Raw genomic sequence first — 13,299 nt, forward strand, 5'->3', positions numbered from 1 at the left:
GGGAGGAGTGGGCGAGTGGGTTGAGGTGAATCGGGCAGTTTGTTTTGTACAAATTGGCTATACTGGTCACAAAGAGGGTGAAAATGAGGAAAGAAACTGGCATGATGCAAACAGCTGCTGGCTCACTGCCTACTCTTGGTGACACATGTACACTGCAACATCCACTTTGCCTTAGAAGAATTTCACAATAAATAAATCACTCCCAATTGATGACTGAAGGTACTGAATCAATACTGTAGCCGTTTAAGGTATGGGGATCCTTAGTATTTCATTTTGCGGCTATAAAGCCCTTCAACACTTATTGATTTTCAGTCAGGCAGCAGGAATGACCCAATAGCATACAACCTTTACAGATCTTGTCAACAAAGTCATCTGAATACTGCTTTGCGTCTGCAAGGTTTTTGTTACACAGGACTATGAATCAATCTATCAGCTATCAAGAGATCGTCGTCAAGCCTCATCTGGGGGGAGTAGATTTCAAACTGAACTACAAGCTAGAAGCATTTACTTCTCCCTGTGTTTGCTCATCGGCAGGTGCTGAACTTACAAGGCTCAAGCATTAAAAGGGACCAAGCCACCCAATCAACACAGGAGTCTAAACATGGTACACTGGAGGTACAATACCACGTACACATACAATAGCCTTTGCAGAAATATGAGGATAGTTCAGATATGCTGGAGCATCAAGATTTTATGAGAGGTTCCACACAACAGGGATGATAATGAAACTCCCACTGTATTGCATTACCAGTCCAGGTAACTCACTTGAGTTTCACAGATCAATCACAAAGTGAAGCTCTAATGAAATAGTGCAAAGTGCTGCACTGTGTGGGAGTCTTGCTGTGTTTCTATTACAGAGCCATGTACTGTGCACAGTTTTCACCTTTACTCCCTGCAGTGGAAATGCTCAGGATGTGCGGTGTGAATCTGAGGGAAGTGCTTGTGTAAACAGGACTGTTGTTCCTGTACCACTTGATTCCTCACAGCCCCAATAAATCAAGGATTTCTGCAAATCCAGCATCTGCCAGGTATAGCTTTATGAAGGTCATAAATCTCGAGTGGCTTCACGCACCAGACTCAGCATCTGGTATCAAGCCCCGGTGCTTCCTGGGCTGTTTCTGGGAGCTCAGACGAAGTGAAAACAAGCCCTGAGCCTTCATACACACAATCTGGGACGCATTTTGAAGGCTGGGGTTGGTTTCAGCAGTCTGGAAAATAACACTGACTGCCTGTCTGTCAACAGCTGATCAATACCAGAAACATTACCTGCACATGCTCAGTTTTGTCAAAAAAATAAATGAATTTGACTTCCAAGCCCAACAAGGAGCCTTCCCCAGGGCCATTATTTGTATAGTGCTAAATACAAGGTAAGCTGCTGGCTCTTTGACTTTCCTACAGCACCGGAGTAACCAAGAATAAATCAGGCAAATTTAGGAACTTTTAATCTACATATTCTCTGGCAGTATACTTATACTGTAGATTCCTGAAGTGTTATAAGCCATGTTCTTTTTGTAAGGAATATGGGAAAGATATTTCATTTTGCTTTATTAAGCAGTGTTAAAAATGCTCAACCACGTAGCGGAACAGCCCAGTTTAACGGAGATGCAACATGAAAATAATAAGACATGAAACAGGTGTACAGCCATCGCAGGAACTGTGATTATTGTTTCATTTGTTGACCTTACAAAATGAATAAAAGTCATGCCTTATCATTACAAAGGGGCCAAATATGCCCCTACCTGTGCAAGGCAAGAATTGCAGACGCGTTTTGGTTTATGTTATGTGTGGAGCGTTTAGACCCCTTCTGCTTTCCAAAGAGAATAACATTTGCTAAAAGGATTGTCAAGCAGGTTTGATGGGACTTCATGAATGTTCTGGTTTCACTGACTTCTCTGTGATAATGTATTACAAGAGCTGAGAAAACGTGACACATGGAGGTCACAAAAGCAATGCTGTGAATATTATTGTGAATATACATCCAAACACGCTCAGATTTTTGCACAAACCCCCCATGACGACACACCGTAAAATGCAAGTGAAGTGTTCATTAGGAAACAAACAAGATGTGAACTGTAATGCCTGACAAGAGTCTACACCCTGTGTTCCACCAGAAACTCAATAGCAAAGCAGGCCGTTTGATCCTGGAATCGCATCCTTTCCAGGATTTTTGTATTGCCTCTGTAAAACTGCCCCATTCTGAGAAATGCTGCAGGTTTCCTTGATTTCCAGCAGATGGCAGTGTGTGTGTCCAGGCAGTACTGTATCTGGTGAGCTGTTCTAATAAACATGGAGAGGAATGCAATGTGGCTCCTTCACAGAGGAATTATTTTCCATCCAAACGTTTCCACTTGGTAGAAAGGAGTCTCATTTGAATTTGTATTTTATTAAATTTTCTGCCAAGCTAGAGAGTTGGCAAGCTCAATCCTCCTTCAGGCTTCACACTGCGTGCATTACACATCCTCAGTGGTAAAGGTAACCCCTAATGCGCAACGTGTCAGAACAAGTGACCTGAGAAACACAATCACAGACGTGATTTGATTACTTTTCCAATACGCCTGCCTCAATGTCAACACACCACAGCTTCAAGCAGGCTTCTGTTTTAACCCTCTCCAGGCACAGCCAACTGCTGAGCTGTTACAAATACCAACACCACAACCTTAAAGGGGAAGTGCCTTTAGCCACAGTATCAAACCTGAAATCTATCCAGTCTCAACAAACCGTAAAGTGTACAGCTAGATTAGGGCTTCTCAGTGAAATGAGATTTAAGGCACAGTGCTCCTCTTGCTGTGTTTAACAGCCCCCAATCTAGCCAGCTTCTTAGCCACACAGCAAGTGGAATACTCCCTGACAATGACTTTACTCACAGAAAATATCATTTTGTTGTGTGATGGGGTGCTGGGAATCACAGTTAAAGGACATATTGTAGCTATTCACAGCTCAGGAGCACAAGAGGAATACACTTCTGGGTCACTTTATCAGGTAAAACATGAGTGCTGCCCTTTGCAGTTGCCAAGCACAGCCTCACGCACCAGTTACTGCACAAGAAAGACTGCAGTTCAGAAGGCCGGATTTCTGTAAGAAAAGGGGCTACAGCAGCTAATGCCTGGAGCTCGATTTCAACAGCAAGAGCGGAATAACCTATTAAACTCGTCTGGCCAACCCATCCACTGAACTGACAGCCCTGGCGTTTCTTTACATCTATCCTCTTGACAGTCATAAATGAGAAAGCACAGTACCATTCATCAATGCCTGTCCACTCTGCTCTGACCTTCACCACTTCACATATCAACAGAACATCAACAAGTATTTCTTCTTTACCTAAATGGTTTCTATTTTACCTTGGTGAGTACATGACCTAATACCATTCAGTGATGCATTTACTGGAGCAACCTGAGATTGCTGTCTCACCATTAGGATGTCTAGGGTGATACTGCTACAGAAGTCCCCAAGGTGTTAAGTACACAGATACCATAGAATTGTTTCTGGAAGTAAGACTTTTTTTTTATTCAAAAAACAGTGTACAGCAATCTTTTAATAGAAACATGGAATGTCTATTAACCTAGTATCTAAAGAAACAAGCACTGGTTCTACACAGACCAAATTAATTTGCAGCGTGCAGATGTTTGATTGAATCTCACCAGGCACAGATAAATGTCAAATCAGTATTCAGTCCTTTTTACCACAAAGTATTTTTGCTCTCCCAGCGTTCTGTTCAACCTAACGGGGGATTTCTTAAGGAAGCTGTATCGCGATTACATTGAAAAACAGAAGTGCAGAACAGTGCTAAAACACAACCCAATGTAACCCAAAGGAAGGAAGTGTGTAATGTTTGAGGCTCTGCAGTTATTAGAGTGTTGTTTGATATGCAGACAGTCAAGAACAATGAAGAAACTGGCACTTTGTTTTTATCTGTGCCTATATTACAGGGGAAAGGACAGGTTACCCGATTCAATCAAAGCACAGAGGTGTTTGCTATGCTTGAAATCTCGGCTGCATGAAAACGCTCTTGTTAAGGTGATGGGTAAACTCTTTAGTATGAGTGGCCATAAAAATTCAGATCCTATCCTCATGCTTTAAGAACTCACTGGATGAAGCGAGATAAGCGGTCAGTGACAATCAATCCCGGGCGAAGAAATACATCACTTTGCGACACAGGCAGGGGCAAGGACCACCATAAAACATATTAGAAGACAGACCTGGGTTCAGGGAAAGTTTGAATCCAGGCAAACTCCAGTTCAAGACTCTTTCCATGGAAATAACTCATCAACGCAATTAACTACCCATAACCTATGACCTGTATTAAATGCAAACACTGACAATTACAGATAAAGCAAAACTGGGCCACTGACTGTCAAATCTTGAAATTAAAATCTCACTGCTTTTTTTTTTTCGCCCCCAATTTCCAAAATTAAATTACCTGACTGTATATTTTTAGACCCACATTATATACAGATCTGGAGCTGGCATTCATCACAATTTCATTCCAGTGTCTCCTGTGTCCAGGACTGTGTGACCAGCAACAGAATGCTGTACTTTCAAGCACTTTCAAAAACACTTTAAAGCACTTTAAATGAAGTGAAGACAGACTTAGGATAGAGGGAAAGAGACACTTCTTCACACAGAGAGTGGTGCGGCTATGAAATGGGCTACCTAGTCATGAGGCAGAATCACTTGGATCCTTTAAGACTCAATTTGACCACGTTTTGAGATTGTTCAGCTGCAAGGAACCGGACAAGCTTCGTTTTTCTTATGAATACTCACACGTCCCCCATCATAGCGTGAAATACAGTACTAGAGCTATGGAAATCACAATGGCCTACAGTTTGTTTGACATGTCAACCAAAGAACAGAAGGACAGTTTACTCCATATATCCCCAGACCCTCATAACGTAGGATAAATAAATGTCATCAGAATTGGATAAGCTGTTCTCCATCGTGTATGTCTACAGGGTATGTGTGATCTACAATACTGTACATCTATGTATATACAGTACTTGTGCATCCCCAGTGGGAGAAAGTACCCTACTGTGTATGGGGAACAGCTGCATCTAGATTTGGAGGGGTGTCTTTAGAAACTGTCAAGCTGCACTCTGGGTAGAATAATGAATTGGATTGGGAGGGCAAAAAACAAGGAGACCTGGGACACTGGGCCCTACTCACAAAGCTTTAACACATGGGTTAGTTAAAGACAGAGAACAGTTTCATGAATATCAAACACTAAAACTTGAAATGACTTTGGGAGTTCAGCCTGTTTGCAAGTGTGAAAAGAACATGGGCAAAAAAAACAACTCTGAAGAGCTCTCTTTGAAGACTTTGGGCAACCGTATGTGGAAACACACACCCCTAAAAACAACGTAACCAAATGAGCGGTTTGATAACGTCACCTAAAAAACACAACAACGTTGGAAAATACAGAGCAATCTCATCCCTTCATACGCAGAGCAGCCCTTTGAAAAAACACAAGCCACTGCCTGCACTTTAAAGGCTGTAACCTTTATATAAATATATAAGAGATGTCAGATGGCAGCGGTCTGTGGAGAGCGTAGGAATGTAAACACCCTGGGGTACACTTTTAATAATGTACCCATTGCAGGATTACAGAAGACACTGCCTCTCTCATATTCTCTTATGTCGCCCTCATTTAAGTCAAGCAACTCGATTCAAGATTGTTCTGGAGATAATTTAGATAAAATAAAGATAACAGTATGGCCTTGAGGTACAGCATGTCAAAGGGTCTGCGTCATATGTAACTGCACAGAGGCTGGCTACCACACACTCCACAAGTCTTAACCACTGTGTAAGAGCCAGGCTCGTCTGCAGATGTGGTACAGTACATAGCTTTTAACATCATCACGCAGACAGAATGCATTGTAAAACATTGCCCCTTACAAACTTCCTCTTCTAACCTCAGCACTCGGCTGCAGCAAGTCTGTGAGAATCAGGTTAAGGTGCCAATGTAACAGGGCAGAGACAGACGCAAACCGGAAACGAAGGACAGTTTTTAGCTGCTTTGGAGGACAAAAGGCTGCATGAATCTTTCCACCTGCTGGAAAATGTTTTTTTTATAGTTTATTACCTTTGTGTTGTTCTAGCAGTATGTTGTCCTCACTCTACACGTTTACTGTAATGCAAGGTCGTGAGGCATTGCAGTACAGACCCAATAACATTGAGAGATGTGAAATAATGCACTTATAACGATGCCAGCTCCATGAAATTAACCCTGGTAATGACTGACTGCTTTTCAACAGCGGTTTATATATTTTACAGGTTTATCAATGAACATGTTCACTTGTTTCTCAGATATTTACTCCACAAGCAAAAAAAAAAAAAAAAAACAATACCAAATTGTAATAACTCCCTTTAAAAAGGATGAAAGACTCGTAGAATGTTTAGTCTTCTTAACTTGAAGTGCACACAGCCTGAGGTAAACAAGAAAAGGGGAGAGTTACAACCAGCATCTCTCAGTCAGTCAGTGGTTGAGCAAATAATTCACAACTATGACCTCCTGGCTCCCAGCCATCAGCTCAAACCACTAGGCCTCTGTAATTCCACTCTGAGGCCACCTGTCAGATGTGTATGATGTGCTAATTAACTGCATTCAAAATTCCTTACTGAAGGCATTGTTATTAGGGAATAAATGTGACGGAGAGGGTTTTTTTCAGCATTTTATAGGAACTAAACTGCTACAAAATGTTTTAAGAAATGCAATGGTTTCCTTTACGCAAGATTTTCTTCCTTCAGTGATTTTTCTTTTGTTTCGAACTAAAGTAATCTGGAAGAATCTCCCTTATTGAAGTTATTGAAATGTAAATTACAATTGAATTGAAAAACACACAACACAAACACAGTATAATACTATGCTTACTTCATTTTCCATGAGGAAATATAATCCCGAATCCCACCAGTGCAGCACTATCCCCAACAAGCTAATGACTCAGCTTTATATCACAGGCTACCGACCACAAGCTGACTACGAGAAAGCAATTAACAAAAAACACAGAAACACAACAATACCCTAACATGACCACTAGGGGCATGCAGCTGTAATTTCAACAACCCTTGAGTTAGTAAATGGAACAGCAGAAAGAAATCGGTTTCAGAGGGGACAGAAATTTCCGTCGCACAACCACAAGTTGTCATTTTAAGAAACAGAAAATTCTGAAATGTATCTTTGAGGAGTCTTTTCAGAAACAGTTCCCCTGTGTAAAATAAGGACATTGGTTAGTAAATAATACTGATTGCACTGATGAGCACAGCAGTGGTCTTTCAGAGATCCCTTTCCCATTGGCAGGGACCCATAGAGGGAAACCAAATGATAGTTTTGTTTTCTTAGAAAGAACCCCAACTGCCTGCTGCTTGCCATGCATTCCCCATTCCCCGTTCCCCTCACTAGCACGGAAGGGTTCTGATCAAGAGGGTCAGACTTTGAAAATGACAAAACACCACAAGAGTCTGTGCCAAGTCTTCAGGAGGCTTCAGAGCCAAGGGGGGTTAAACTGCTTCCCCTTTTAAAAAAAATGTCAACAATGAGAAGAGAATCAAATCCGTTCAGATAAGGTACATCAATGAGTGACTCGTTTATTAACCCAGGTTTACAGCGCGGACACACATGAGCATAGCTGTGGATCCACTGAAACTAAATGCCATGCTGCTGCTGTAATAGCTGTGTGTGGTTTAGCTGCATTCTTCTGCACATATCGTTTCTACACGAAGACAATATTGTACCACATTTGCACACAGGCGTTTACCAATGTGGATTATCTACAGTATGGTTTAGTTTATAAATGTCTGGTACTATTTTTGTATGTTTTTATAGATTTTCTTTTATTGCTGCTGCTGCTTACCGCAAAGATACTTCTGTAACCACCCCACCCACCACCAGTTGTTACTTCAAATACGTTATTAAAACACAATACACAACTGTGGATGAGACATACAGTGAATAAATACAAATGAATAATAAATCTGTGGCTAACACTCCATTACTTATAAATCAAACTGCAGTCTAAATTGTTTATGACCAGATTAACACTAACTTTAACCTGCGTCTTCCAAACCATTTTTTTGGAGGCAAGGGGGCTTTGCAGAATGAGTTAAACTACGTTTAGGGAGCTGAGAAAAACACATTACAGAACGAAATCAGAAGTGTGTACCCAGCACATACACTGCTAGAACAGACCCTTGCTGCAATGCTCCAGGATCCAAGTGACAGAAATAGAATCCATGTGCTACTGCAACCCACTTATCTTCTGTTCCTGCTGTCAAGCCAATCGTCTGTTTTCACCAAGCTACTGTACCGTGGAGGACCCAGTCTGGGAAGTCTCTGAGTGGACTTGTCATGTGCCTAACCACTAGGGGCCATGTGGTGAACTACACCCCACTCCCGAGGTCTGTATTACGTGTACCTCGATGCATACATAACGACTTACCGTCCACCTAATGGTTATTTCATGGGAAATAAATGTGATTTATAGTTGGTGGGACTATAGCATGCTTTTGAATCGTTACACCATTAAGGCCATCAGTAAACAAGATGTGTACCTTCAGTAATGCTAAAATCAACCACAAACACCACTTACATAGTCAATGGTCAGATGACCGCTTTCTCTGAAATGCTTGTGAACAATCTGGGGGAGCGAATTCCAGGAGAACGGAGCCAAGAAGGGCTTAAAAAGATGCTGTGGTCCTGACATTCGGAAAAAGACCAGGATTCCAGGAAATCATTATAAAAGATGCTGGATTGCGGGATCGTTGTCTGAAAAGGCTGACTGATCCAGAGGAACCCTGCAGCTGAAAGCACATTGTGCAATTCTGAACCGCGTTACTGACGCCGGATTGCTTTGGGACGCGGGCTGCTGCTGCTCCCGTCTTGTTGCTGTGGTTGCTAAATAATGTCCCATCAGCAAACTGGGACAGCCAGGAGAGAGATGTCGCTATTGAAAACTGCTTTTTTTAGTTTTCTTGTTGCACATACCGTCACTAATACACTATTAAACTGTTGTACTTTACTACTGATGGTCTACTACATCAACAAGCATCCCACATACTGGGTAGTACTTCCGAAATCCATAATTACAGGTTCAAAAATTAGACTGGTTTCATCAGTCCCAGATAGAATAGTCCATCAGGACTAAAGCTACAAGCCCCCCTTCCTTCACCCGTTACTGATATTGTTGCTGCAACACGTTCTCTAATAGTTTAACCAGTGCTTGGTACGTTAAAGGTTTAAGGGTGAAACACGCTAGCGATTTTGTGTGTAGCGAGATCCCAGGAGCCCAGAGCCGAGGCAGAAAAGGTTTTCTTTTTTATAAAGCAATTAAAAATGAAAACATTTAGCTGGGTCCCCGATATTGGATCACTCAATTTGGGATTGAGCGTTTCGCTGCTGCTAAACTCCTGGCCAACTGGGCCAGGTGCCAGGACCCATCCACTTCCCCGACAGTCCTACTAATTGCTGCCTGAAACCGCCCACTGGAAACTCACTGGAAAGATTAATCCTGGCAACAGATGTGCACTCGCATAACAAAGCTGTGTGAAAGAATCCAGGGAACCAAAATATCCTGGGTCATCCACCAGCAGGGCCCGTTCAGCTAAAACCTTCCCACATGGAAGCTTCCACTAGACAACCAGCAGTGACCCTGTGTGTGGAACACGAAGGGTATTCTGACATTGCCAAAGGGAATAAAGTAAACAACCAACAATCTGACCCCCGGGTACTGTACGACAGACGGCACACTGTGTGCAACGCTAACTAAACAGCTGGCACTCCCAATGGTCACCACCTCTGTAGTCACGCTGCGTGCAGCAATCAGCGAGATGTATCATTGTAATTCAATACACAGTAAACACCACCTTCATTCTAATACAGAGACCAACGGATGTCAAAGCAATTGGAAGCTAACAAAAGCGCTTCATTTTGCTGTATATAAACAACCCAGAATTAACAATTACAAACAGTGTGACTGACTGTACAACCTCTAATGGCTTATTTCCTCAATGGCCAGTTACAAACAGGTAAACGTTCTGAGAGGAACACAAACACAATGTCTCTGTATAAAACCAGCAAGAACCAACTTCACTGAATGGGGGATTGCTTTCTCTTATGGGGCTCTTATGGGTTTTCAATGCCTGTGTTAAGAAAAGATAGTAGCAGTCTGTTTTTTCTTAAAGCTTGTATTTCTAGGTAATGCTTTGTAAAGCACACAAGTAATGTGTTAAAGGTGATTTATTATTACAGTATAATTTAATAAATGCAAGTAGGGCATTTCATACAGAGTTATAAATGTATGGAATAGCTTACCAGGTGATCTAAAACACTGGGAACATAAAGACTAGATTCTGTGCTTTAAATTCAACCCCCCCCCCCAGAAGGGGAGAATGCTGTGCTAGCCAGGGACGAGCCTTGATGGGTTGAATGGCCTTTTCTCTCGTTCCCAAACTGTTCTTATGTGAATGCTTAAACTCTTTATACTGCAGCAAAGAGAATATTAAAAACAAAAAGTGTCCCTTTTAATCTAAAAATAAACAAAAAAAAAAAAAATCAGCTGTCTCAGGTAATAAACAAACACTGGCACACAACACAGCAGACTGCCAGAGGGCTGTGAGCAAACAGCACACGCAGTTCTGAGAATGGAGGAGCATTCTTCTGATGATTACTGGTAGATGAACAAAGCAGTGCTTGGAATTCTTGAAGATGGTACAAAACGACCCAGATTTCCCGTATTCTTCCAAGAACAAAGTCTTAAGTTCAGGGAACAGGGAAGACAAGGTGGAGGGGTGGAATGGTAATTTCAAAGTGTTTTGCGGTATGCAGCCAAGCCATGCAAAACAATAAAAACAAACAACGTACTTGTCTACGTTTAACCTTTTGCCTAGAAAAAACCTGTTCAGTCTGTTATCTAGGAAAACAATGGCAGTCGCGAGAGGCTGGATAGCTGCAGGAGTAGAAGTCATGTTCATGTCTCACTGGTTCCCTCCCTTTTCACCTGATTCTCCCTCTATCACACACTGCAGGTATGTGTCTCTGTCCTTGTTTAAAAAGGTATGCATCACTACCTCTTGTCTTTTAAGGTGATTTCCTATTCTAGGGGAATCACACTTTAGTGTGACGTTTGTTTTAAAGCACGCCTCAACTGGATTTCTGCTCTAAAGTTTCATGCACTGCAGCAATGGTGTTGCACACCAGTCTGTTACAGAACAGGTCATTGGTTTCAACAGGCAGGTAAAAATAATGTGTTTCACAGCTTGATTTGAATGGATCAATATCAACTGAGTGGCTGTGAGTATTGCATTGTGCACCGAGTATAAATGCATGAACACCACTTTAAATGAATAAATAGACTGCTTAATTTACAGTGGGTAAAGATCTGTTCTACTCAAATCATACTAAAAAGGAACATGTTGCTACCATACACCAGGTTTGCTGGCAGTACGTTTCAGAAACTCAACTTACCTTTGACACATCTTCCGCTCCCCCGAGCTGGGAAGAGGACAGGTGGGCAGGGTGTCGCATCATGGACTCTGCCGCCAGCTCCAACCTTGGCCGCTTGGCCTCGGCATACTCAGCTTCTGATTGGTTGTTTGACTCAGTAATGTATCCAATCTGTTCGTACCTCAGGTGCTGGTCTTGACCTCTGTGAAGAAACAAAAAAATGGTCAAGTTAAAAATAAATGTTGTTGAAGAATGCACTGCAGATGAGCATGCTCTTGCTACAAATTACTACAACACCTCCACTAAACCGCAGGCTGAGAGACTGAACCTCTTTAATAGATGACAGAATAGCAATGCTGCCTGCCAATCCGGGCTGGCCGTGATTGACCAAGCTGCAAAAGAAATGGCATGCTTCATGTGCTCTTGCCAATGTTCTGAGCCACTCAAATGTACTTGTCCTTAGAAACTTAAATACAGATGGTCTCCTTGACTGCCAAGTGTGAAATCCCAACTCTGCTCAGTCTGAACTGAAAGCAAATGGGAGGCTTGTGGACCTGAAATGACGCATTAACTGGGTGAGGTGAGACTCACAGACTTCAAAAGGAAGCCGTGGTTTGCTGAAGATTAAACAAGGCAATAGGCTAATGCTCTGTGCTTGAGTGAAGGAACAGAGTTAAGAAAATTGCAGTCAACACTATCGGAGAGGAAAGTCATTGTCTCCACAGGGGTATGCAGATCACGTTTGGAATTCGACTGGGGGGAGTTTCACCTGAATGCACAGGATTAGCAGAGTGTTGGAATGGGGCTTGTGCTTATCATGGTTGCTAAATAATACACAGTAAATACTACCTGTGTCTGACTGAACACCCCCCTGTACTGCTGCTGCATTCTAGGATGTATTAAGCATCTAGAAAGCTTCAGGGCACAGAGGGGTTTTCTTTATGAAGGATCTTCTACTCTTCTATTACTGTATAACAAAACAATCTAGAGACCGGTTCATACAGCATTTCAGAATAAGCCTCACTGGAACTTTCCTAAGCACAGTTATTAATAGCTGGTTATTTTATTGTTTATCTCCCGGCACTAATGAAAGTGGTTCTACCGAGCTCACTTCCTATTAATCAACCAATTCATTAATAAAACCTAGCTGATTTTTTATTTTTTATATTTTCAAGGCTATGGGTATGGGAAGTGGTTATTTATGTCTAAGGCCCTGTGAAAAATCGTGATTTCACAGGCTGCGCAGAAATCATGAAATTAGCCCAATACCGTGATTTTCACAATATTCTTAAGAAATAAAAATAATTTCATAATTATCTGTATTTCATACAAAAAAATATATATATTTATTTTTATGAAAATTTACATTATATTCATATGGCCTTATTTATGTCATTTCTTTATCTATAAAAAGAAAAGAAAAAAAAAAAAAACACAACACTTGGCATGTATATGTTATTGCTTTGATAAAAATAAATTGGTCCCCGGCTATACAGAATCTTTATCAGCAGCAGCTGTCAACATCAAGTCAATCCCGAGCGGCTGTGAGTTTTTGAAGCTGAAGGGAGCAGTCTGTCAGTCCTAGAGTACAGTACTGTGGGTTCTTAACTCTCCACTGTGAAAACACTGCTCAGCCAAAACACAGCGGCATTCACTGGCTAACTTCCCAGGGTGATGGCATCACCAAGGAATGAGCAAAAGTGTCCTCTGTCTGTCTGCCGGTCTGAAGGTCTGTCTGTCAGACTACAATCAGTGCTTTGTTGTCGATGTCAAGGGCCATTGTTTTCTTCCCTTTCTTAAAGCAACACAGACCTAAATTTAATATTTTGTTTTTATACAAACAAATATAAGAGGCTTTATACACTGCT

General features: G+C 41.7%; 1 protein-coding gene across 10 annotated transcripts in view; it reads right to left on the reverse strand.

Annotated features, from left to right (window-relative positions):
* Window positions 1-13,299, reverse strand: part of LOC117426165 (nuclear receptor corepressor 2-like) — a 127,824-nt gene that overhangs the window by 80,936 nt on the left and 33,589 nt on the right. For all 10 annotated transcript variants that reach the window (XM_059033094.1, XM_059033091.1, XM_059033093.1 and 7 more), the window contains exon 4: window positions 11,453-11,633. In XM_059033094.1, coding sequence (XP_058889077.1) covers window positions 11,453-11,633 — 181 coding nt within the window. The remainder of the gene's footprint in view (window positions 1-11,452; window positions 11,634-13,299) is intronic.

This window comes from Acipenser ruthenus, chromosome 11 (assembly GCF_902713425.1).
Source record: "Acipenser ruthenus chromosome 11, fAciRut3.2 maternal haplotype, whole genome shotgun sequence".
Classification (NCBI taxonomy): Eukaryota; Metazoa; Chordata; class Actinopteri; order Acipenseriformes; family Acipenseridae; genus Acipenser; species Acipenser ruthenus.